Source organism: Carassius auratus, chromosome 7 (genome assembly GCF_003368295.1).
Source record: "Carassius auratus strain Wakin chromosome 7, ASM336829v1, whole genome shotgun sequence".
Taxonomy (NCBI): Eukaryota; Metazoa; Chordata; class Actinopteri; order Cypriniformes; family Cyprinidae; genus Carassius; species Carassius auratus.
Genome location: NC_039249.1, coordinates 18,294,584 through 18,317,045, shown reverse-complemented (window position 1 = coordinate 18,317,045; position 22,462 = coordinate 18,294,584). Strand labels below are relative to the sequence as shown.

At 39.0% G+C, this 22,462-nt stretch overlaps 1 protein-coding gene across 24 annotated transcripts in view; it reads right to left on the bottom strand.

Annotated features, from left to right (window-relative positions):
• Window positions 1–116: 116 nt before the first annotated feature.
• scrib (scribble planar cell polarity protein) overlaps window positions 117–22,462 on the bottom strand; it is an 87,993-nt gene continuing 65,647 nt past the window's right edge. For 4 of the 24 annotated variants that reach the window (XM_026267795.1, XM_026267800.1, XM_026267797.1 and 1 more), the window contains 18 exons: window positions 20,190–20,582; window positions 19,262–19,333; window positions 18,983–19,030; window positions 18,166–18,213; window positions 17,880–18,005; window positions 17,175–17,285; window positions 16,795–16,845; window positions 13,913–14,062; window positions 13,269–13,428; window positions 12,959–13,169; window positions 12,518–12,607; window positions 12,251–12,433; window positions 11,757–11,894; window positions 9,672–9,811; window positions 9,545–9,582; window positions 9,103–9,177; window positions 5,728–5,782; window positions 117–1,781 (listed from right to left, as the gene is read on the bottom strand). In XM_026267795.1, coding sequence (XP_026123580.1) covers window positions 1,657–1,781; window positions 5,728–5,782; window positions 9,103–9,177; window positions 9,545–9,582; window positions 9,672–9,811; window positions 11,757–11,894; window positions 12,251–12,433; window positions 12,518–12,607; window positions 12,959–13,169; window positions 13,269–13,428; window positions 13,913–14,062; window positions 16,795–16,845; window positions 17,175–17,285; window positions 17,880–18,005; window positions 18,166–18,213; window positions 18,983–19,030; window positions 19,262–19,333; window positions 20,190–20,582 — 2,214 coding nt within the window. In that variant the 3' untranslated portion in view covers window positions 117–1,656. Of the gene's footprint in view, window positions 1,782–5,583; window positions 5,618–5,727; window positions 5,783–9,102; window positions 9,178–9,544; window positions 9,583–9,671; window positions 9,812–11,756; window positions 11,895–12,250; window positions 12,434–12,517; window positions 12,608–12,958; window positions 13,170–13,268; window positions 13,429–13,912; window positions 14,063–16,794; window positions 16,846–17,174; window positions 17,286–17,879; window positions 18,006–18,165; window positions 18,214–18,982; window positions 19,031–19,261; window positions 19,334–20,189; window positions 20,583–22,462 lie in introns of all 24 variants that reach the window. The other 20 variants (XM_026267812.1, XM_026267813.1, XM_026267816.1 and 17 more) reach the window with 16 other exon arrangements.

The window sequence follows — 22,462 nt, the reverse complement described above, 5'->3', positions numbered from 1 at the left end:
AGTCGACACAAAAGCTAAGATTAGTAAATCAAAAATAACAGAAACGTTCATATGTTTGACAGGTTCATCGGGACACAGTGTTGATGGCAGCTAGGGTGGTGAACAACTGATATGAGAACAGTGAAATAAAACTGTTTATTTGAAGAAGTAATAAAAGTCTATCATATTAGTCCTCACACAGGATTGACAGTAAAATTGCAAAATTGCAATAAGCCAATATACAAACACAGGGATCATTCAGTCAAGACCCTGGTAGAATCATCTATACCCTCCAGACTTTAGTTTGGTCTCGGGGCAGAAAGGCTCAGATTCAACTCTGATTTTTGCTTCTTTTGTTTTTTTTAGCATTTATACATTATTCACACAATCAGCTTTTCAGTGGCTTTAAAACTATTTAAAGTGTAGATTAGAAAACATCTACTACCTTCACACACATGTCAGAATAAAAGAAAGAAAAGATATGAGAAAGATTCATAGATGCCAATAGAGATCTGATGTTTTCAGATGATTCGATTTCCTCCCGCTCCCAAAAGTGTACCTTATGTTTATGGAGAGGTAAAGTGAGGTCTGGCGAATTATGGGTTGTTAAAGAGTGAATTCTCCACTCTGGTCACTCTGTGTAGCAAAGGGAATGATTCTATGCATACATGGCCCAGAACAAGAAGAAGAAATAAAAATGGAGGATGCGTTTTAGTGTCCTTGAGGAAGAGGATCACCAAAGGAACACAAACTTGTGAAACCATTATCCACTTCATTTTACTCTCCTAGTCCAGTAAAGGAAGACTAGAAATCAGTTAAAAGGTTTAGACTGACACTACTCAATACAGTAGGTCAGACTTTATGATATGTCATGACCATACATATTACCAAACAGATCATTAAATAAGGGCAGATGCAACCTTTCAAAAATAGTACATTCATTTGCATCACCTTAAAAAAAGAGATTCTGTTTTGAAAGTGATATAGATATAAAATGGAAATTTTATATCCATATGCCAAGGCCTCATTTTTCAATTTTAAAATGTTGCGTCCAATAAAATTTATCCCAGAACCAAAAATCTAAATTTGTCACAAAATCACAAGTAATCAGCTTATACATGTCAAAAAGCCTTAATTTGTTCCTTTGTTGCATTGGAATCCCATTGATTAAAAGCAGTATATTACATTAATAAATTACACTTAAAGGAATAAAAACTTTTTTTTCTGAATGTGAATTAAAGCAACACGAGTGAGAGTCTGGCTTACATGGGGCAGTGAAGGTAGCAGTATGTTGTCTGCAAACTGAATCTCCCAAAACAAGAACACGGTTACATTTAAATAGCTCCTTTTCTGCCATTCAACATCTTCATTTACAGAGGAGGTTTCCAAAGTGTTAAGAAAGAAACCCACAGCATCTCTTAAAATAACTCTTCTAACAGATAGAAAACTGGGTAAAATGAATGAATCAATCAGCCATCGTCTGGACTTCTCATAGTAAAATCTGAGCAAAACTAGAGTTTGGGAGACTCACCTCCCACCCCTGTGTTGTGGGCACTGAAATAAGAGTGGTTTAATATCGGTGTACAATGTGTATTTCAGAGCATCTCTTAAGCATTATATGATCACTATGTGTGTTTTATCTTCACAGTTCAGATGCATTAGTGTGTGAGTGTACGGTTATGTGGGCACAGGAGCCTCCAGGCTGCGGCGGCCCTGTCGTAGTTTGCGCTTGTTACTGTAGAGAGCCATCTCCTCTAGAGCAGATGTGGTGGCCAAAGGAACTTCTGGATCTACAACAGACACTGAAAGGAGAGAGACAACAAATGATTAAATATTACTCTGTAAAGAGGAGCTGCCGTCTTTGTAAAGCACCCCTTCTTCCACTGAAAAGAAGAAATTTGCAATCTTCTCATTGACAAGTGACAGCTTTTAGAAATGAGAATGCCCTGCTTTTGTATATGCTTCTATACCAGGGGTGGCCAAAGTCTGTCCCGGAGAGCCACAGTCCTGCAGAGTTTTGCTCCAAGCCTAATCAAACTCTTGATTATAAAGTTAATCAAGGTCTAAGCCAAGTTTTTATCAAGGCTGGAGCAAAACCCTGACGTTCCATACCACCCCCTTGTGTTTAAATACATGTAGATTTCAGTTTAAATCCCACAAACTCCCGCAAAGCAGTGATTCAGGCGAGCCATTTGTAGCATAAGCTGAAAGGCAGAGCTGCACACCATGCAGAACCCCCCCTGCAGAGCACTTTGAGGACACTCTTATTTAGATTACCAAGCACAAAGGTCAAAATACATCTGCATTGTACAGCAATGCTTTCTGGTAGGTCTGCACAATTCATCAAATTTCTAATCACAATTACAGTTTTGTTCAAAATAATAGCAGTACAATGTGACTAACCAGAATAATCAAGGTTTTTAGTATATTTTTTATTGCTACGTGGCAAACAAGTTACCAGTAGGTTCAGTAGATTCTCAGAAAACAAATGAGACCCAGCATTCATGATATGCACGCTCTTAAGGCTGTGCAATTGGGCAATTAGTTGAAAGGGGTGTGTTCAAAAAAATAGCAGTGTCTACCTTTGACTGTACAGACTCAAAACTATTTTGTACAAACATTTTTTTTTCCTGGGATTTAGCAATCCTGTGAATCACTAAACTAATATTTAGTTGTATGACCACAGTTTTTTAAAACTGCTTGACATCTGTGTGGCATGGAGTCAACCAACTTGTGGCACCTCTCAGCTGTTATTCCACTCCATGATTCTTTAACAACATTCCACAATTCATTCACATTTCTAGGTTTTGCTTCAGAAACAGCATTTTTGATATCACCCCACAAGTTCTCAATTGGATTAAGGTCTGGAGATTGGGCTGGCCACTCCATAACATTCATTTTGTTGGTTTGGAACCAAGACTTTGCCTGTTTACTAGTGTGTTTTGGGTCATTGTCTTGTTGAAACAACCATTTCAAGGGCATGTCCTATTCAGCATAGGGCAACATGACCTCTTCAAGTATTTTAACATATGCAAACTGATCCATGATCCCTGGTATGCGATAAATAGGCCCAACACCATAGTAGGAGAAACATGCCCATATCATGATGCTTGCACCTCCATGCTTCACTGTCTTCACTGTGTACTGTGGCTTGAATTCAGAGTTTGGGGGTCGTCTCACAAACTGCCTGTGGCCCTTGGACCCAAAAAGAACAATTTTACTCTCATCAGTCCACAAAATGTTCCTCCATTTCTCTTTAGGCCAGTTGATGTGTTCTTTGGCAAATTGTAACCTCTTCTGCACATGCCTTTTTTTTAACAGAGGGACTTTGCGGGGGATTCTTGAAAATAGATTAGCTTCACACAGACGTCTTCTAACTGTCACAGTACTTACAGGTAACTCCAGACTGTCTTTGATCATCCTGGAGGTGATCATTGGCTGAGCCTTCGCCATTCTGGTTATTCTTCTATCCATTTTGATGGTTGTCTTCCGTTTTCTTCCACGTCTCTCTGGTTTTGCTCTCCGTTTTAAGGCATTGGAGATCATTTTAGCTGAACAGCCTATCATTTTTTGCACCTCTTTATAGGTTTTCCCCTCTCTAATCAACTTTTTAATCAAAGTACGCTGTTCTTCTGAACAATGTCTTGAACGACCCATTTTCCTCAGCTTTCAAATGCATGTTCAACAAGTGTTGGCTTCATCCTTAAATAGGGGCCACCTGATTCACACCTGTTTCTTCACAAAATTGATGACCTCAGTGATTGAATGCCACACTGCTATTTTTTTGAACACACCCCTTTATACAAAAAACCTTGATTATTCTGGTTAGTCACATTGTACTGCTATTATTTTGAACAATACTGTACAATTATGGATGACACAATTACTTAAACATTCAAAGTGGCAATTAATCGTTCAAAGTTCACTAATGCTAGTGTGTGTGCTTAAGATGTTTTTTTTTTCTTTCTACATGTTATCTTAAGGGTTTTCCCCATTATTAAAATTGTAGTTTTAGTATAACATTTGTATTACATTCATATTTGAACTTTTTTATAATTTAAAAGAAACCAATCCTATAGAAAAGCACTCAAGGTTTTTCAGTTAAGAGTGTTTTCAGCTTGTTTATTTTCAATGGTATACAATGGTATAAACAATATTCAATGTAAATTGTGATAATTGTAAATAATAATCGCAATTACAATTTCAAGGGAATAATTGACAATTATGCTTTTTGTCAATCGTGCAGCCCTACCTTTTGGATTATGAGATCAATCCCTATTTTAATAAAAGTTGTAGTGACAGATCTCCTGTTAGACATACAAACATGTTCACCAATTTTTCAAAATATAAAACATGCAAGCTTAAAAAATGACTGAAATGAACGAAGTGTTTTTACTGCCAATGCAGCAGAGAGACAGCATTTTTTGGACATTGAAAATTGCATGATTATACAAAATTGGGATACACAATATATTGGCACCATATCAGTTATTGGCTAAGATTAACGATTTTGAAAGAAATGTATATTATTACATGGCTTTCTGGAATATTTGATTCTGATAATAAATTTACTGATAACGACTTCACGAACAACAACACTGTTGCCAGAATGTTTTGTACATTATAAAGGATTTATAATATATATGTTTAATCACAAATCAATATTTATTGTTCACATGATTTAGTAAAAAAGCCATCTAGTAAATAGTATGACTGTACATAATCTCTTAAATCTTCATCTTTTTTAAAACGTCAACCCAAATTAATATTTAATTTCCAATTATTTACTCATGTGGCAAGAAGCTGTGTAATAAGTGGGATAAATGTACATCCAGCTGGTTGACAATGACAAAAACAACTGGCAAAATTATTTTTGCAATAACCAGCTGGACGCAGCTGCCCTGAAATATTATTGGCACCATTGCCACCATCTCAAATTTAATTCCAAGTTAATCTTTGAAACAAATAATTGAATAACACTGTTAAATGTAATCTTTAACACTCAAATGAAATCTTATACAGAACTAAATACTTAAAAAAAAAAATTACATTTTAAATGATTGATTTGAGTTTTTAAGGTTTTACATTTAATTTATTGAGACAGAAGTGTACAGAATTTAATATGGATAATTGTTATCAGCCATAATAATAAAAATAAAAATAATTATCAGCTTACAATTATCAGAATTTTAATATCAGTGCATTCCTAATTACAGTACCCACTGTGTCAGCCAATGCTGTTACACACTGCACCAAACAGAAGATCCATTCTAACACTAATGGTAATGTTACGGCAAACAGCAGCATGTGGCATCACATTCATACTGCTAGAATTGACATGCAGTTCATGTCGTCAGGATGTGTTGCAAGTAAAATTGTTTGCCAGAGATGTTCGAGAACACTCATATTTTGAAAAATTGGTAGAACTCTTAATCAAGTAACCTTGATTCTCTAAAAACAAGTTGAAGAATGAAAGCACAGCGAAACCCATTGCTCATTTGAACCTCCTGTAGATTATACGTTCTGGCCCATCAAACAAGTGCAGTAAAGCAGGCATCTTATCAAAAACCAATGCATATGCACACACACACACAGATCTCCTACCAAAATTAGTAGAGCACTTATCCAAGGAAGTCGCCTGTGTCAAGAGGACAATAACTGTGAGCCAAGTACTGGTGAACACAACATAAAAGACTAAAGACCCTGTAGACTACAGCACTGAGCCACACATACACGAGGAGATCTTACCTGGGTTACTGGAGGCATCATCCATGAAGCGCACGTCATCACCTGCACCAGGAGACTGCAAGAGAGAGACAGAGCGTGAGAAGAGGAAGCAAAGATCAGTAAGAATTCACCAGCTCCATCTCTCTTTCCACCATAGTAGACAAATGAAAGAGTGAAACCTTTAGGTGTCTCCCAAGAATAGCTATTTTTGGCTGAATTGCTGAAATGCTGAGTGTAAATAATTCTATTAATTTCTCATTCAATCTAAAATACAAATGTAGATGACCTAGATGAGGTCTTGTGAATGTCACGGGGGTTGTTTGGATCAACACGCTCTTGATATCTGAACCATAGAGCTGTTCTGGGAGACGCCGCTTCACCTTCACCTGACCAGAAAGCACCTTGTAGGGGAGCTGATGCTTCAAAACGGAGTTTAAAACAGTCCAGAAAGACTCACACCACTGCTGCGGACAGACTTACTGAGGCACATTTAGATTAAAACCCTTCAGATTCCCGTTTCAGGTCCGTAAACCCTGGAAAATCTTTCTCTCTTAGAGAGCCAGGGATGTGTTGTTACAGGATTGGCCTAATAATGTCCCAATAATTACCCACAACACAACTTTTACCATCGTTTCATCTGATAATTTTAAGAAATGGCAGAAAATGTAAAACATACCAACCTCTGAATTTCACAAAGTATACTTAAAACTTCAGTCTTTCCAAACACAACACAGGCATGCTGTACAAACCTTCACCCCCACCACAAATATTTTGCCAACAAATTCTTTTTCATTTTTTTCTTTTTCAAAGGCTCAAAAAAAAAACCCTAAGAACAGTTAGGGTGAAGGTGCTTCTTCACACATCAAGTCACATAACACAACATAAAAACTCACAACACACAGTCAATTCATGGCAGTCTCAAAAGGCCACCAAATAGCACAAGGGTTCACCTGGCGCCCTGTACACTGCAGTGCTTGAATACAGTGTGCAGTAAATTAAGACTGACTAGGTGGCATTTTAAATGACCTGCTTCTAACATGATTCAACAAACCAAACAAGTCTGGGGTAGGCTAAGGTTTTTTTTTTTTTTTTTTACATTTTTGTAAGAAACATAACACTGCAAAATAGTAATAGAATTAAAAAAAAAACTGTTTCTATTTTAATATCCTTAATTACATTTCTTTCTGTGATGGTAGACTTGAACTTTTTAGCAAAAAAAAAAAAAAAAACTGTAACTAGCAACACTGAACATTTCTGACACAGTAGTAGAAAACACAAAATTTCAAGTTTTGGCTGAATGGAAAAATATAACAACATTACAATAGTAATTACATAAAATATTTTGAATATTAAAAAATACAATATATACTCTAGATATTACTATTGTTACTATTACTATGCCATGAGTTAGAGGACTAACTTATTAGATCCATTTCTGTCTGAACAGGACAATGTGAGACGCATCCAATTCGTGAACCGAGGAGCTGATGATACTGCGCATGTCTGATTGAGTGTGAAGCGGACTGACACACTGAGCGTCTGAGCTTAACTGATTCTTTTGGTGATTGATTCTGAACTGATTCTATGCTAATGTTATGAGTGCGGGTAAACCGAAGGCTTGAATCAAGGGCAATCATCGCAAATGACGCCATTACGTAGAGCACAAAAGAACCGGTGAACCATTTTCTTCAACCGTTTTATTGAATCGAAACAGTCTGAAAGAACCGGTTCGCCGAAAAGAACCGAACATCCCAACACTACTGGTGATCCGAAAACCGATGCAACCGGTTCTTGACTCGAGAACAAGTCAGTCTATTGTTCGTTATCTGGCTCGGCTCGGTGTTCATCTTCAGTTCTCTCTTCACAGCAGTTCAGTCAGTGTACTGTTTGAGTGCATGCATTACTCGGGGATATTTAAAAAAAATATATATATAAAAAAGTTGAAAGCTTAAGTCATTTGTGGATTAATGCGTATTGGAGACGCGAACCGTTTAAAACGATTCAGTTCAATTTGGTGAACTGGTTCAAGATGATCCGGTTAAATCGAATGATTCGTTCGCAAACCGGATATCACAAACTTCTCTGTTTTGAACTCTCTCACAACAGACACTGAAGACAAGACAATGCTTAATAAAGTCATAGTTTTTGCTATTTTTGAACCAAAATGTATTTTCGATGCTTCAAAATATTCTAACTGACCCTCTGATGTCACATGGACTACTTTGATGATGTTTTTCTTACCTTTCAGGACATGGACAGTATACCGTACACACAGCTTCAATCGAGGGACTGAGAGCTCTTGGACTAAATCTAAAATATTTTAAACTGTGTTCCAAAGATAAACGGAGGTCTCACGGGTTTGAAACAACATGAGGGTAAAATAAGTTATTAATTACATAATTTCATTTGTGGGTGAACTATCCCTTTACGTAAATAATGCAGGTCTTAAAAACCATGTGCCCCAACCACTACACTCAATAAAAATCAATAGAATTAAAAAAAAAGTTCTGCATTAATTCTACATTCCAAAGAAAGATTTGCTGATTGCTGACACTGAAATCATCCAGATTTAGCTAATTTGACTGTCATGTGATATGCTGAAAAAACAGTAAATGCCAATTATGGTTTGTGTCAGTCTCACAGATTTGGTGGTCTTTTGGTCTGGTATCAGAGGAAAAGTATTAGAACATTAACAATCACCCCACATGCCCAATTTCCCTTCATACAAATATCCAGAATCACAACCACAGAACACCAATACCAAGAAACACAACGTTCCTTTGCTCCCATGAACCCCTGCGTCCCCAGTAGAGCGGTCTTTCCCAGTGACACCACATGGAACAGCCACATTCAGCTCTTTTACTCAATTTGATAATCAAAAGAATGGCCTTCACACATGCTGTAGGAGTCAGACCGGTTTGGCTGTCTGAGTGCGAGTGCTGTGAGAGCGGAGGGAGGGAGAGGACAATGCAAAGATGTTTTCCTTTTGAGTGTCTTAGCGCATTAATATGTTACCCCATGTTTTGGATCAACACAAAGCCCATAGACCAAACTATAAACCCCACCTCTACACTACATCCGCATACCCAGAAGAGAAGCACATGGTATTGACAATGTAAGTAGATTAAGAACAGGATGTGTGTTAAGCTGTGGAAATGAACCTCAGAGCCGAAATCTAAACCCAAATCACTGACGACTATGATCCAGAATGATGCTTAAAGCTGCAGTAACACAAATGAGCGTGCTGCTCACGCTGGCGAGTACAGGGCCCTGACAGTTCAGTTCTGAACTAGCCATCAGAAGGACCAGGGAGAGGGGGAGCAGGGGAACAGGGAAAGCCAGGAGGACAGGGATCGGGCAAGCTGCACTCCTCGACGCTTGGCATGCAGGCAATACCTGAATGTCGTAAACGGGTTTGGAAGAAGGAATGGCAGCAAATTGTCGGTAGTCAAACTTCTTTTCTGACAGGGACTAAAAGGACAGCAAACAGGCATAAGCAGTGGAGAGATGGAGAGAGAAAAAGGGGGAAAAAAATAAATATCACAAAAGAGAGATGGCAGGATGGATGGAGGGAAGGAAGGACAGAGGGTGAGTAGCAGAGATGTGTAAACATACAAAAAAAGGTGGAGAGAGGACAACAAAGAAAAGAGATAAAGTTTCATGGATATTGCTCTATATGCTATGGACATGACTGTTAGAGTAAAGAATGACTATCAATGAAAGTAAAAAAAAAAAAAAGGTACTAAGTGATTTTTTTCTCCTAAAACTAAATAACTGGTGATTCAAAATGTGCTTTTTGCTTTGTACTAAATGGCAAATGAAAGAAATTGTCTCATACCAGTCTGCCTGGTGAAGTCACTGCCCGTGGACTGATATCTGTTCAGGAAACAAGAAATACATTTAATACAACACAACAGAGAATACTCTGGCTTTGTCTTACTGACAAAGGTAAATGAGATGGTCACCTTCCATTGGTGTTGGAGAGGGTGTGGGCGCAGGGGACGGCGACTCTGACAGCTGATCCAACGTCCCACGCTTCTTCCCCTCTTTAGACTTGGCAATGACCATCTGGGCCTTCAAAGCATCCTGCTCCAGAGACTTCATCCTGGAAAGACAGTGAGATATAGTGAGACACAGAGAGTGGAAGGAGAAATGCATACGGTGCGTGGAGAGAGACAGGATGAGAGATGAAAGATAAGCAGAGTTGCTGTGCACACTGACTGGTTAATACAGGAGAACAAGTTAATTTGGTGGAGGCTGTGAAAAAATGTGTCCAAGTTATGAGCGAATGACACAAACTAGAGATGCACCGATTAGCTTGCATCCTATAACACAATCGTGAAAGGTCAAGGGGGAATGAATACTAAATAGGCACTATTGGAGATAATTCACACATTATTTACAAAATCTGCATTTTTCGGTATTATTTTGATGTCGAATGATCGTCTTTCTTTTTCAGACCACAAAAAATGTGCTTGTCTAAATAATGGCAGTGATTATTGCCCTGCTTTAACAAAAAGATGCAAAAGTATCAGAGTGATCCCACACAACTCGTGACATATTTGCAAAGGGCTTTGGCAAAATAATAAAATTAAAAATTAAATAGGGTTTTGTAAAAAGACAAACCAAAATTTCATTAATTGCATTGAGAAAACCTGATCTTGGCCATTTGTAGAGTTAGTGCAGTGTGAGTAAATAATAACTTATAATTTTTTTCTAATCAACTATCCATTTAAGCCAGGCAAGAAAATGAGCTCTGCCAAACTTCCTTAGATTAGAGTTAGTCTCAGTATGGTGCACTCAGTCCATGCACAGACTTATATTGCAAACAAAAACCACAAGTGTTCCAAAATCCCAAGCTCTAATCTTTAACAGGTATGTTGTCGTGGTATCATTTCAGATTTAGCTAAACCTAAACATAAAAAATCTGTGTGGATGGTTGTCTTTTCCTTGCAATCTGGAATCTCACATGCATTTAAACTCTGCCTACATCTGAAAAATGTCAGGTTTTAACATTTTTATGGAAGCCTGTTTCCACCACAGAATAATAATAAAGAAGAATTGTTAGATATAAACTCGCAATTCTGAGAACAGTCTTTTTCTCCCTCAGAACTGGACTTAATTTTTCAAAATTGTGAGTATATATCTCACAAATCAGATTTTTAAACTCGCAACTGCCGTTTATATCATTGTTTATATCAGTAATTCTTAAAGTGTGGTCCGCCGTCGCCCCCTAGTGGTCCGCGAAAAGATGACCTAAACTAGGCAAGTGTTTATAAAATCGTCACTTATTTAAGTAGATTTTTAATGTACTTGCGAAACAGTTCTTGCCATTCTGTTTTAATAACTTGCAGAATCTGCCCTCAAAGCGCTCATGCCTTTCCCAACTACATATAACTGTGAAGTTGGGTTTTCCACACTGGTTGGTTTAAAAAACCAAACAGAAATAGTCCTCAGAAAAAATTTGGAAGATAAAGTGGTCCTTGGGCTGAAAAAGTTTGAGAAACACTGGTTTATATCATGCAAGTCAGAACCGAAAGATGCAAACTCACAATTGCGATAAAAAAGTCTGAATTTTGAGATAAATAGTTGCAATTGCATTTGATATTTTTTAATTCACTGGTTGAAATGGGATTCCATAGCTTCTATATAAAGATAACCAGCACAAGTGCTTTTAATGAAGGTCTTGTTAAAGTCTATAACTAACATCAGTGCACCTCTAATAAAACAACTGCAAGCAACTTGAATAACGTAAAAAATAAAAATTATTTGGACAATGCAAGACTTTTACTTTTACACAGATGAGAGGCAAAAGTGATTTAGAAGAGAGAAAGAGGGAGTGTGCTACAAAACTAAATAATAAATAAAATGGCACACGTGCAGAAGCAGAAGTGGGTTCTTGTAGGACACGTTCATTGTTTAGAAAAAGTACCTACAAATATTGTTCACCCTTTATACACTATGCACTATGAAATGTCCACAAGCACCCCAAGCGGTGTCAAGCATCACAGCTAAGGCCCCATGATGCTTTCTGGCTGTTAAGGGCAGACCTGGGCTGACAGGAAGAGGAGAAGCAGGAAGTGGGAGAAGCTGCAGCGCTGCCTAGAGAGGCCCTCACACGGGACTGGTAGAGCCGCTTAGCCAGGTCTTGCTCATACTGCCTTACGTCCTCCTCTAGACCATAAGGCCTTGGGAGCAGCAAGAAAGTAAGAAGGTAGAGAGGATAGAAGATGGTAACACACAAAGAAAAGGAAAGAGACTACAGATGAAAGAAAACACTCTGAAAGGGACATTAAAGATTAAAAAGGGAAGGTCTACATTGAAACTCAGGGCCTTCAAAGACAAATCCACAATATGAGATGGGGATGTAAAAATAAAATATATAATTTAATGGATTCCTATATCCAAAAAATGTGGAAATGGCTTCGAAAGCCCCGTTCATCAAGGGGAGGATGAAATTTAAGTACAAGCGGACAGCTCTTTAGAGATCAGCATTACAGAGGAGAGAAAAACGCTCCTGATGTGACGTAATTCACCGTCGTACCTGGCTGCTCTCCACATGGCTCTCTTCTCTGCTTCCAAGGCTCGTTTTTCAGCAGGGGATAGCTCCTTGTCCATGGCAACACTAAGCTCTGGGCTCTGCATGCGGAGGCGGTCTTGATGTCTACGCTCTGCTTTGGCCGTCCGAATGGGAGCCACAGATTCACCAGGATAAACTGGGATCAAGCTGTTCAGACAAACACTGGGTCAAGCAATACGAACATCCCAACAAATGCAAAGCTGTACAGCTTTAGGTTTCAGTGTTCCTCACCCCGTCATGGAGTTGGGTCTCTGTTCCAGTCTGAAGCTGTCTTCCATTGAATTCCGCTGAGAGTCTCCTTTACCATCCACGGAGGAAGGACTGGATTAAAAAATAATAAATATGACTATTTTATTACTAATGAATGTTTTGATGCACCTTTCAAATTTTGAGGTCAGTAAGATTTTTAAATACTTTTTTCAGCTAGGACAAATTAAACTGATAAAAAAAAGACACATTTATAATTATTTGTATGTATGTATATATATATATATATATATATATATATATATATGTACTTATTTCAATAATCAAAGATATCAGAATTGGAGTTCTAGATGTTCAGTGTGTTTTGTAATCAGAACTTCAGCAAGCCAAAAAAAAAAAACACTTTGCAAAATATCTTTGCTACTTTGAAATACTAGCAAACAATTGAGCAAACGTGTAGCTCACCCGGAGCTGCCACAGTGGCTGGGAGGTGTGGCACACTGCCTAGGAGAAGGGGAACTGTGGCCTCCCAAGCTCTCCACCTTGTACTCCACACCATCGAGGATAACCTTTCCGTGAGCCTTCATATCTGCCACCTGCTTCGCCAGATCTTCCTCCTCATCCTCCTCATCTTCATCCAGCATATACTCTCGTGCACTCTGTTCAATTCGTTTTGCTGAGGAAAGTCATTGACAAACTATTTAGCATGATTCCACCGTGAACTCAAGCTTGCTGTAGCTTAACATGAACGTCTGACAACTAAACAGACACAAACCTTCTTCCTCTTTCATTTTCTTCAAGTCATCTTCTCCCACAAGTGAGATGCGAGGTTTGGGTTTGTCTGGTGTCTGCTGCTTCACATCAATTTCAAAATATTTCTGCCTGTCTCTGAAGGAGCGCTGCTCTGGGCTGTCTCTGCCAAAAGAGGAGGGAGTCTGGGAGAGAGAGAGAGAGAGAGAGAGAGAGAGAGAAAGAGAGAGAGAGACGATTCAGATTTCAGACCAGTTGTAAAGAACACCGTACCCGCAACCAAAATTGACATGCACTGACATGCAAGTCGTCGAGTTAATTCTGAAATTCAGACAAAAATTAATAATTTGCACAAAGATACCAAAACTTTGCCGATCCGCCACCATCAGGATGATGACTGCATAATATGCTGCCACTGCAATTACTGTTCTCCTGAAGCCTCTTCTCACCAAAAATAATTGCTTTGATTCAGAACACCGATCAATCAAGTTCCCATATTTTACCAAAACACATGCTGCCAGATGATTGGGCTTTCTTGACATTGCGGACACACAATTGATCACATTTCTTTGCTGCAGTTCAAAGCGACACGTACACCTGCACCACCACCACTCAAGTTTAGATGAATCTGAAGTGTCAGACTGGTTCTGCTGGAGATCAGCGCGGTACCTTCGACTCCACCGAGGGGCGAGACATATGTGGCACGGCTGCCAGGCTCCTGTACTCGCGGCGATCAGATGAGAGGGAGGGACGAGCCCTGAGAGGACCACTTCCCTCTCCATCAGCCTCATCCATAAAGACCTCATTATTCAGCTCAGGCTGAAAGACCCATCATGTACAGCATGTCAACACCACACTTGCAGATAATATTGCGCACTGAGTTGTGGTGAGATAGTACACACCAAAAAAAGGTTATGTGTCAGGCTCATTCAAAAGTCATCATCATGTAGAGAAAAGGATGGAATACACCACACGACTTTTAAATTCTGAACAAATGTATCAAGCAGTGGGTAATTCACTCATTGATTTGCTTATCATGAAAGTCTCAAGAAACCCTAAAACATATATAAACTGGTTGCACATCAGTGGAAACAACTTTAGCACTCATTATGTCTATTATTAAGGTAAAAGTGGTTATTTTTTCTTTAGTGCAATTTCGTTCTTCCGGTTCAAAAATAAAAGTTACCAATGTCACAAAAAGTGCCATATATGCATTCATTTGAAGTAGTGATTGGCGGCTGTTGCTGGAGCTTCTCTCAGGATTATTCATGAGAATGAAGTCTTATGATTCAATCCCTGCACTGTATTATGCATGAGGTTGTATTACAGCGGAGAATTCAAATCTCATAAAAGAGTTTGCGCTGTTAGTTCATCTCTATTAACAAGACCGTAACAATATTTAATATGTAACAAGATGTTTAAAGTTTATGTGAACATATTAGATATTCACTTGAACATGAACGGCCACCGTGTCTGCACACATAACATGTCTTCTTTAAATAAAAGATGCGCAAATAATAATTTTAATATTAAAGGGTTAGTTCACCCAACAATCAAAATTGTGTCATTAATCGCTCACCCTCATGTCGTTCCAAACCCGTGAGACCTCCGTTCATCTTTAAATTTTTTGAAGCATCGAAAATACATTTTGGTCCAAAAATAGCAAAAACTATGCCTTTATTCAGCATTGTCTTCTCTTCTGTGTCTGTTCTGAGACCGTTCACTGCAGTGTAGTGATATCCGGTTCGCGAACGAATCACTCGATGTAACCAGATCTTCTTGAACCAGTTCACCAAATCGAACTGAATCATAACTGAATCATTTTAAACAGTTTGTGTCTCCAATAACCATTAATCCACAAAAGACTTTTAATTTTTAACTTTTTTAATGTGGCTGACACTCCTTCTGAGTTCAAACAAACCAATATCCCGGAGTAATTCATTTACTCAAACAGTACACTGACTGAACTGTTGTGAAGAGAGAACTGAAGATGAACACCGAGCTGAGCCAGATAACGAACAAAAGATTGACTCGTTCTCGAGTCAAGAACCGTTTCTGTCAGATGTGTCCGATTTGTGAACCGAGGAGCTGATGATACTGCACATGTTTGATTCAGTGTGAAGCAGACCGAACACACTGAGCGTCTGAACTTAACTGGTTCTTTTGGTGATTGATTCTGAACTGATTCTGTGCTAGTGTTATGAGCCCAGGTAAACCAAAGGCTTGAATCAAGGGCAATCATCGCCAATGACATCATTACGTTGAGCGCAAAAAAAACGGTAAACCGTTTTCTTCAACCGGTTTATTGAATCGAACTGTCCAGAATAACCGGTTCGCGGAAAAGAACCAAACTTCCCATCACTACTGGTGATCCGAAAACCGATGCAACCGGTTCTTGACTGGAGAACGAGTCAATCTATTGTTCGTTATCTGGCTCGGCTCGGTGTTCATCTTCAGTTCTCTCTTCACAGCAGTTCAGTCAGTGTACTGTTTGAGTAAATTAATTACTCCACTATATTAGTTTATTTTGACTCAGAGGGAGTGTCAGCCACATTAAAAAAGTTAACAGCTTAAGTCATTTGAAATCACTACACTGTAGAGTTTTGAACTCTCTCACAACAGACACGGAAGAGAAGACAATGCTGAATAAAGTCGTAGTTTTTGCTATTTTTGGACCAAAATGTATTTTCGATGCTTCAAAAAATTCTAACTGACCCTCTGATGTCACATGGACTACTTTGATGATGTTTTTCTTACCTTTCTGGACATGGACAGTAGACCGTTCACACGGTATAGATAAAAGGAGGTCTCACTGGTTAGGAACGACATGAGGGTGAGTCATTAATGACATAATTTAGATTTTTGGGTGAACTATCCCTTTAATTTGTCTGTATAATGAGCGTGGTTAGGTGTAGGTCTGCGTTCATTGTTTGTGGTCTCCCCTCTTCACACCCACTACACTCCCACCTTTCCACAGTTTTACAAACCCACTTCTGGAGTCTTTTTCAGATCGAATGTGTGAAAGACCAGTGCTGAAACAGGTTTTTTTTTTTTGTCACTTTACAGTCTACTTTGTGATTCTGTTGGCAAACAAGTTTATGGTGCATTCTATACAGCATGTTTATTGATAGTGCAGCAAAAATAGACAGCAAAGCCTTCACAAGTAATGCAAGTACAGTGTATCTGGTTGCTACTACTTAAATGGTACTCGGAGTGTGAATTTGTACGTTTACTACAGAAATGCTAAAACGTTTGTCTGATCAAATCGACTGGCGGGTTTGACCCCCCCAAGCTCAAATGTCAAGCTACGCCTTTGATAAAAACAATGTGTTTTCTAAAACTGTCTCAAAACATGCTTGATATCCTCTGACTGAACAGCATCTGGAGAGTCTGCAGCCATTGAACACTACACAGTATTCTGTGAAATCTACTAGTGTTGATTGATCCAAATAAAAAATTGGAGCAAAACAATCTGTGAAGAAGTCAAATAAATGTATTCCAGCTTTAAAATATCACTTCAAAAATGATACAGATCACAAATGAAGACATACCTCTGGTGACGGTTGCTTTGCGCTGACATTGTTCCGCGGAGAGTAAAGATCCTAACAAATGAGAGTGAAAAGGAAAGATTCAGTCAAGACATTCTATACAAACAAACCTCAGACACAAGACTTGAGTTGGATGAAAGGAAACACTTTACACACAGCAAGGAGTCAAATATCAAAACCAACATCAAACGAACAATTGACAGATGAATGAGACACATAAGTGTCCCTGTCAGATGAACTCCTGGAGTCGACACCACCATGAGTGACTCGTGCACAACGACAGCAAACAATCTCCAAAAAGGAACAAAATGTCCAACGGGAAGACCAACGGGATGATGGGGGAACCACGACATGCTCACAACCTTGAGGAGCATTTGTCCTACCTGTGGGGCTTCCAGTACAGCCAGGGAGTGTGGCACAGCTGCGAAGGCCTTATATACCTGCTTGATATTGATGGGGTATTCCTCATGTGTGTCAGGGGATGGGGCACTAGGCTGTATGAGGGGTCGGGGAGGTTGAGGACAGAGGGGTGGAAGGGTAGAGAAACAGACAAAGGACAAAAAGGATGGAACAGCTAATGAGAGACAGAGCAGCAAAGGCAGAGCACAGGAGGAAAATGCAGGGCTAGACCACATGCAGCCCGCGATCGCGATCATGTCAATGAAAGGATGGAGGGAGAGGAGAGAGTTTGATAGTATGAGGGAGGTCTGTGGTTATGGTGATGACTCGGGGCAATATTTTGGTTTACAATGGTCTCCTGAGATAATGTGAGTGTAAACCTTGCTTTGCAAAAAATGTGGTTTATGTGATTAGGGGAAGAAAAAAAAAATCAAAAAGAGGCGCCTTTTGATAGAAAACAGGCACAATGTAACTTGCAGTGAGAAGTTGAGGTGTCTTTGTTTTGTTTTTTTTACAACCCGTTTCTTTGACCTGGATTAATCTGTGACCGTTTGTAAGGCTTAACAGGCACAGCTGGAATGCATATGGAGAAAATAAAACAACATTCGAGTTTTGTTGGTCTTTAGGCATTGGTGACTGAGGATGAAAGGGGGCCCCATTAGGGTTCAGACAGTGGTGAGGGATCTTACAGTGGTCTGAGAGTTGATGGGAGAGAGGCCATGCTGGAAAGGGTTGGGACTGCTGTTGCCATCCTGACTGGCTGGAGACACAGCGGGTCGCACCCGAGAGAGGGGCTGGATGGCACCAGGTTTAGTCTAGAAAGAGAGAGAAATCAAATTGACAATAAATACAGCAATCGACCACAAATTTAAGCAATGTTTCCAACATAAAATGGCTAGAAATGTTATTTGAATCAATATTTTCATTAACTTGATCGAGCATAAATTACAAGTTATCTGCATATTGGACACTCACTGATGAATTATCCTTGGTGTTTGCATTTGAAGGGAAATTAATGTTTGACTGAAAAAAAAAAAAAAAGAGAAATATGAACATGATGTAAAATTAAGAAAAAAAAAATCACATGGGATTAGCTTTCAGATTTTCTGATGAGACTTGAATTCATATTAAATGATATTAGTGTTCAAAAGTTTGGGGACAGTACAATTTTTATTTCATTTTATATAAACTAATTGTATACAGCAAAGATGTATTAAATTGATCAAAAGTTAAAGTAAAGACTGTCATTTACTTTGACTTTCTATTCAAAGAATCCTGGAAAAAAAAAAACACACCAGTTTCCACTAAAACTATTTTCAGTTATGATTTCTGAAGGATCACATGACACAGAAGACTGGAATAATGGCTGCTGAAAGTAATCACAGAAATAAATTACATTTGAAAATACATTGAAAGAGAAAACAGTCAATTGCATTAATATTTCATAATCTTACAGATTTATCTGTATTTTTGATCAAACGTATGTAGTCTTGGTGAGCATATGACAAAAACCTACTGACCCCAAACCTCTGAACAGTAGTGTATATAATGTTATATACACTTCATATGATTCACAAGGCCTTAATACACAGTGTTAATTTACCAGGCTGCGGTTACACTCTCAATCGCTTGGTTTGGTGGAAATACTAAATAAGAGTCAAGCATTTCACTGCTGCAGACAGCATGACATGCTCAGAGTTACACAGGCCCTTATTCTATTCGGCTCTTAACATCTAATGCAAAGCTAAGTGCAGCTAGTGCAGGCCATACAAGGGCTAGTCAGCCCACTTACATATCGAACCTCCCTTCCAAGCATCACAGAGGAAGACTTGTGGGACTGCTGAGAAATATGGAAATGTCATGACGAGGGGCAAAATGAGAGCACAGGCCATCAACCAGAACACTCCCATAATGAACATGTAAACTAGGCCTGCCTCTGACCATGCAAAAACACCTGCAGAAATCTGTCCAGGCTTATCCATGGTAATGTTTGACAGTCACGTGAAAACAAATGAGAAAAGAAAGGGCTGATGATGAAAGGGGAGTGAATACACTCTGAAACGGTGCTGACCTGGGAGTTGTGTGGAGAGTGTGCAGCATCTCGGACAGGACTGTCAATCCTGTGAGGCTCCGACGGTGAAGACTGCAATACGAACAAAAGAACATCCATCACAACATGTCACGAGAACTGGAGAAGGAAAGAAACTGCTTGAGGTCAGGGAAGTATTTCACAAAGCAAGATGAGGCCTGCTGTTTTCAATAAGCAAAACTGGCCGAATTACAAAGTAGTGCATTATGAATAAACAATCAGGCGCAATTTTATTAAAGCGGTTTATCTTGATTTGAGAAAAACATTAATAGCAAACCATAAACAACTATCTTAAGCAAGTTATTGTAATATGCTTGCACACTGCAGTTGTTGTATTTCTTGCTCTTATGATGTGACTGATGACAAACGTGTTGTATTACGTGCCACAGATCATTTGAAATCAAGCAGTGGTGCCATAAAATGCATTTTTTTCAAACTGTGTCAAGAACAAATGTCATGCTACAGAAAGAGACAATGTGTCAAATGTTACTTTAGAGACCATGGTGATTTATATTCCTGGAAATGATTGGTGGCCAGTCTGTATTCAAGGTGAGAGGCCTTTAACCTTCACCCTTTTTTGTTTAACACCTGTTGACTTCACATTCAAAGCATTCTCAGTCTCCCTGGGAATGTTCAAATGCCTCAAGACCCTAAGGTTGCACACATTACAGGGTCCCATTTTTGTATCCGCTCCATTTTCAGCTTCAGTCATTTTCTAAATATAGGAAATGTGTAAATTGACATTGATGTTTTCAAAGACATCTGTAAATCTAAAGCAGCTATCAGCAGAAATCTTTGGATGATATTTGAGAATGAAGTGCTGTGTTAACTCTAAATAGCTACTGATGACACAACCATGCTAGACCAGAAACACACTCAGTCAGAAAACACACTCCACAAGGCTGCTTGCCTTGCTGTACAACCAGGGCTGCAGCTGCCCATGCCTGCCATAACCCACAGGTGGCCCAGATAAAATGCGCTCATCAGGAGGGCAGCCTTTGCTCTTGCGATTAGCCACAAGGAAGGGATTTTCACTAAAGCATATTGGCTGGGAGTCCACAAGACATTCTTCTTCCTCTGTAGCTTCTTGTGGGACTCCTGGAGCTGGGAGGGGGTCCCATGTGTCAGCTGGGGGAGGTTTTGAAGCCGCTGAACTTGCGGCTGGGCAGACTGGAGATGAAGGGAGGGCAACAGGTTCTATGTGGTACATAGAGGCATGGACTTTCTCAAAACCCATGGGGTCTACAGGGACGGCCGGCATGGCAGCCTCCATTGTGAAGAATGTAGCAAAGGAGGGAGAAAACTGAGGAATGAGAGAGAGAATATTTTCGACAGACAAAAGGGAGAGATAATGTGAGATGGAAACAAAGACAGATAAAAGAACAGCACAACTAATGATATACAAAAGGAGGAAGAAAATGTCATGGCATCACAAAAAGATTAGAACACAGCAAAAGGAAAAGCAAAGAAAGGAAAAGCAGCACAGAATGAAACAGATGGGTTTAGTGTGTCAGAGTTGGAAGAAATAACAGCCATGCTAAAGACATAATCATCTCCCAGTCACGACCATTCAGATGAGTGAGGAGCTAAATACAGCTATCCCATCATCCTCAGACATCTCACAGTAGACAGTCACTCAACCCAGAAGAACATCTGCATTCAGTCTGCCTTCATGTAGACTTTGCTTTTATATATATATATTTTTTTAATTTTAGTTTTCATAATTCTGTGCTTGCTTTTTAAATATATATTCTTTTAATATTATATTTTTATGTCTGGTTTAGTTTATGAAATGCAAGTACTTAAATGTATTTCATTTAGTTGCCAAAGCAACATTTCAATCTAATATTTCTACAATTTATCTCAGCTTTATTCAAATTATCAATTTTTTTTATTAGTTTTAGTTAACAATAACACAACTCTACTCTATACATTTTACTTTATTAGGGACTAGGGAGGTATTCATAGTTTAAAATGTTATTCGGCATTATGAACTACCGTGAATGCTTGCTTTAAACACAACCTGACAGAAACCATATCAAGTAGATTTTAGCAGTGCATGTAACAAACACTCACTAATGAGTCCTTACCACAAAACACAAACAATTCTTTAACTGTCATTAATATTAGAGATGCAATTTAATAAAGTGTTATGAAACAATACACCGGATTCTCATCACAGTAAAATACAAACAATCAATTCAGGTGCAATTAGTGGCACATTGTGATGCTAAATCTAATCTAAAAACTAATGGCCTCAAACTGATAAAAGCTTTATTCGCTGGCTCTTGTGCCGATAAAAGACACCGCTCTGATCTATAAATAGCCATGACTAAACTGTACTTCATATAACACAAAATCACGTGAGGGAGAAAACCTCTATCTAAGAGCCGTCCACCCCCTCTCCATTCCTCACTAGACTTCGCTAACAGCTGCTAGTGCTATGTAGGTTGAACATATCTAGAAGAGAGACAGAGGCAAATGCTTACAAGGGACAAGGAATATATTTTAGTTTGTGAAAACAAGATATAAAGCTTAAATTACAACTGTTACATGATAAAACATTTACTGAACATCACTGAAGGCAATAAATTATTGTATGAGGGATGCTTGAGTGAAGTCAGAATAATACAGTTGATTGACGCAGTAACTACTGACAATCAACATCCAACAACTAATGGCTTTTGCAATTATTACGGTAATCAAATCCTGAATAAAATGTAACCAGTTTCACACACACATACACACACACAGGAAAGAAAAGAAGGAAAAACTAGTACGTCAAGGAGGTATGAGTGCTGAAGAAATGACAGAGAAAAACCGAGTTGTAGAGTAACAGCAGTGATACACTCACAGTAAGATGACCGGAGCAGATTCCAAGCGGCTGGACTCTAGATAACTTAACTGTCAAGATCCTTCAAGGGTCCCTTCAACCTCAAAGGCCACACCCACCCATTAACTCATTCAGCCAATCAGCTCACAGCACACATTTTAAAATAACTTGAGCTACTGTCAGCTGTCGGCAAGCACCTCCCCCTCACTCCAGCTCAAGCACCAGCAAATACAATCTGTATTCTGTCAGAGGTATGACAGGAATGACATCCAACCCTGCTGCTGCGGAAGACTAAAGCCAGCAGCTGGACTGCTTCACCTTTGGCACTAGCAGTACAAGCAAACATATCG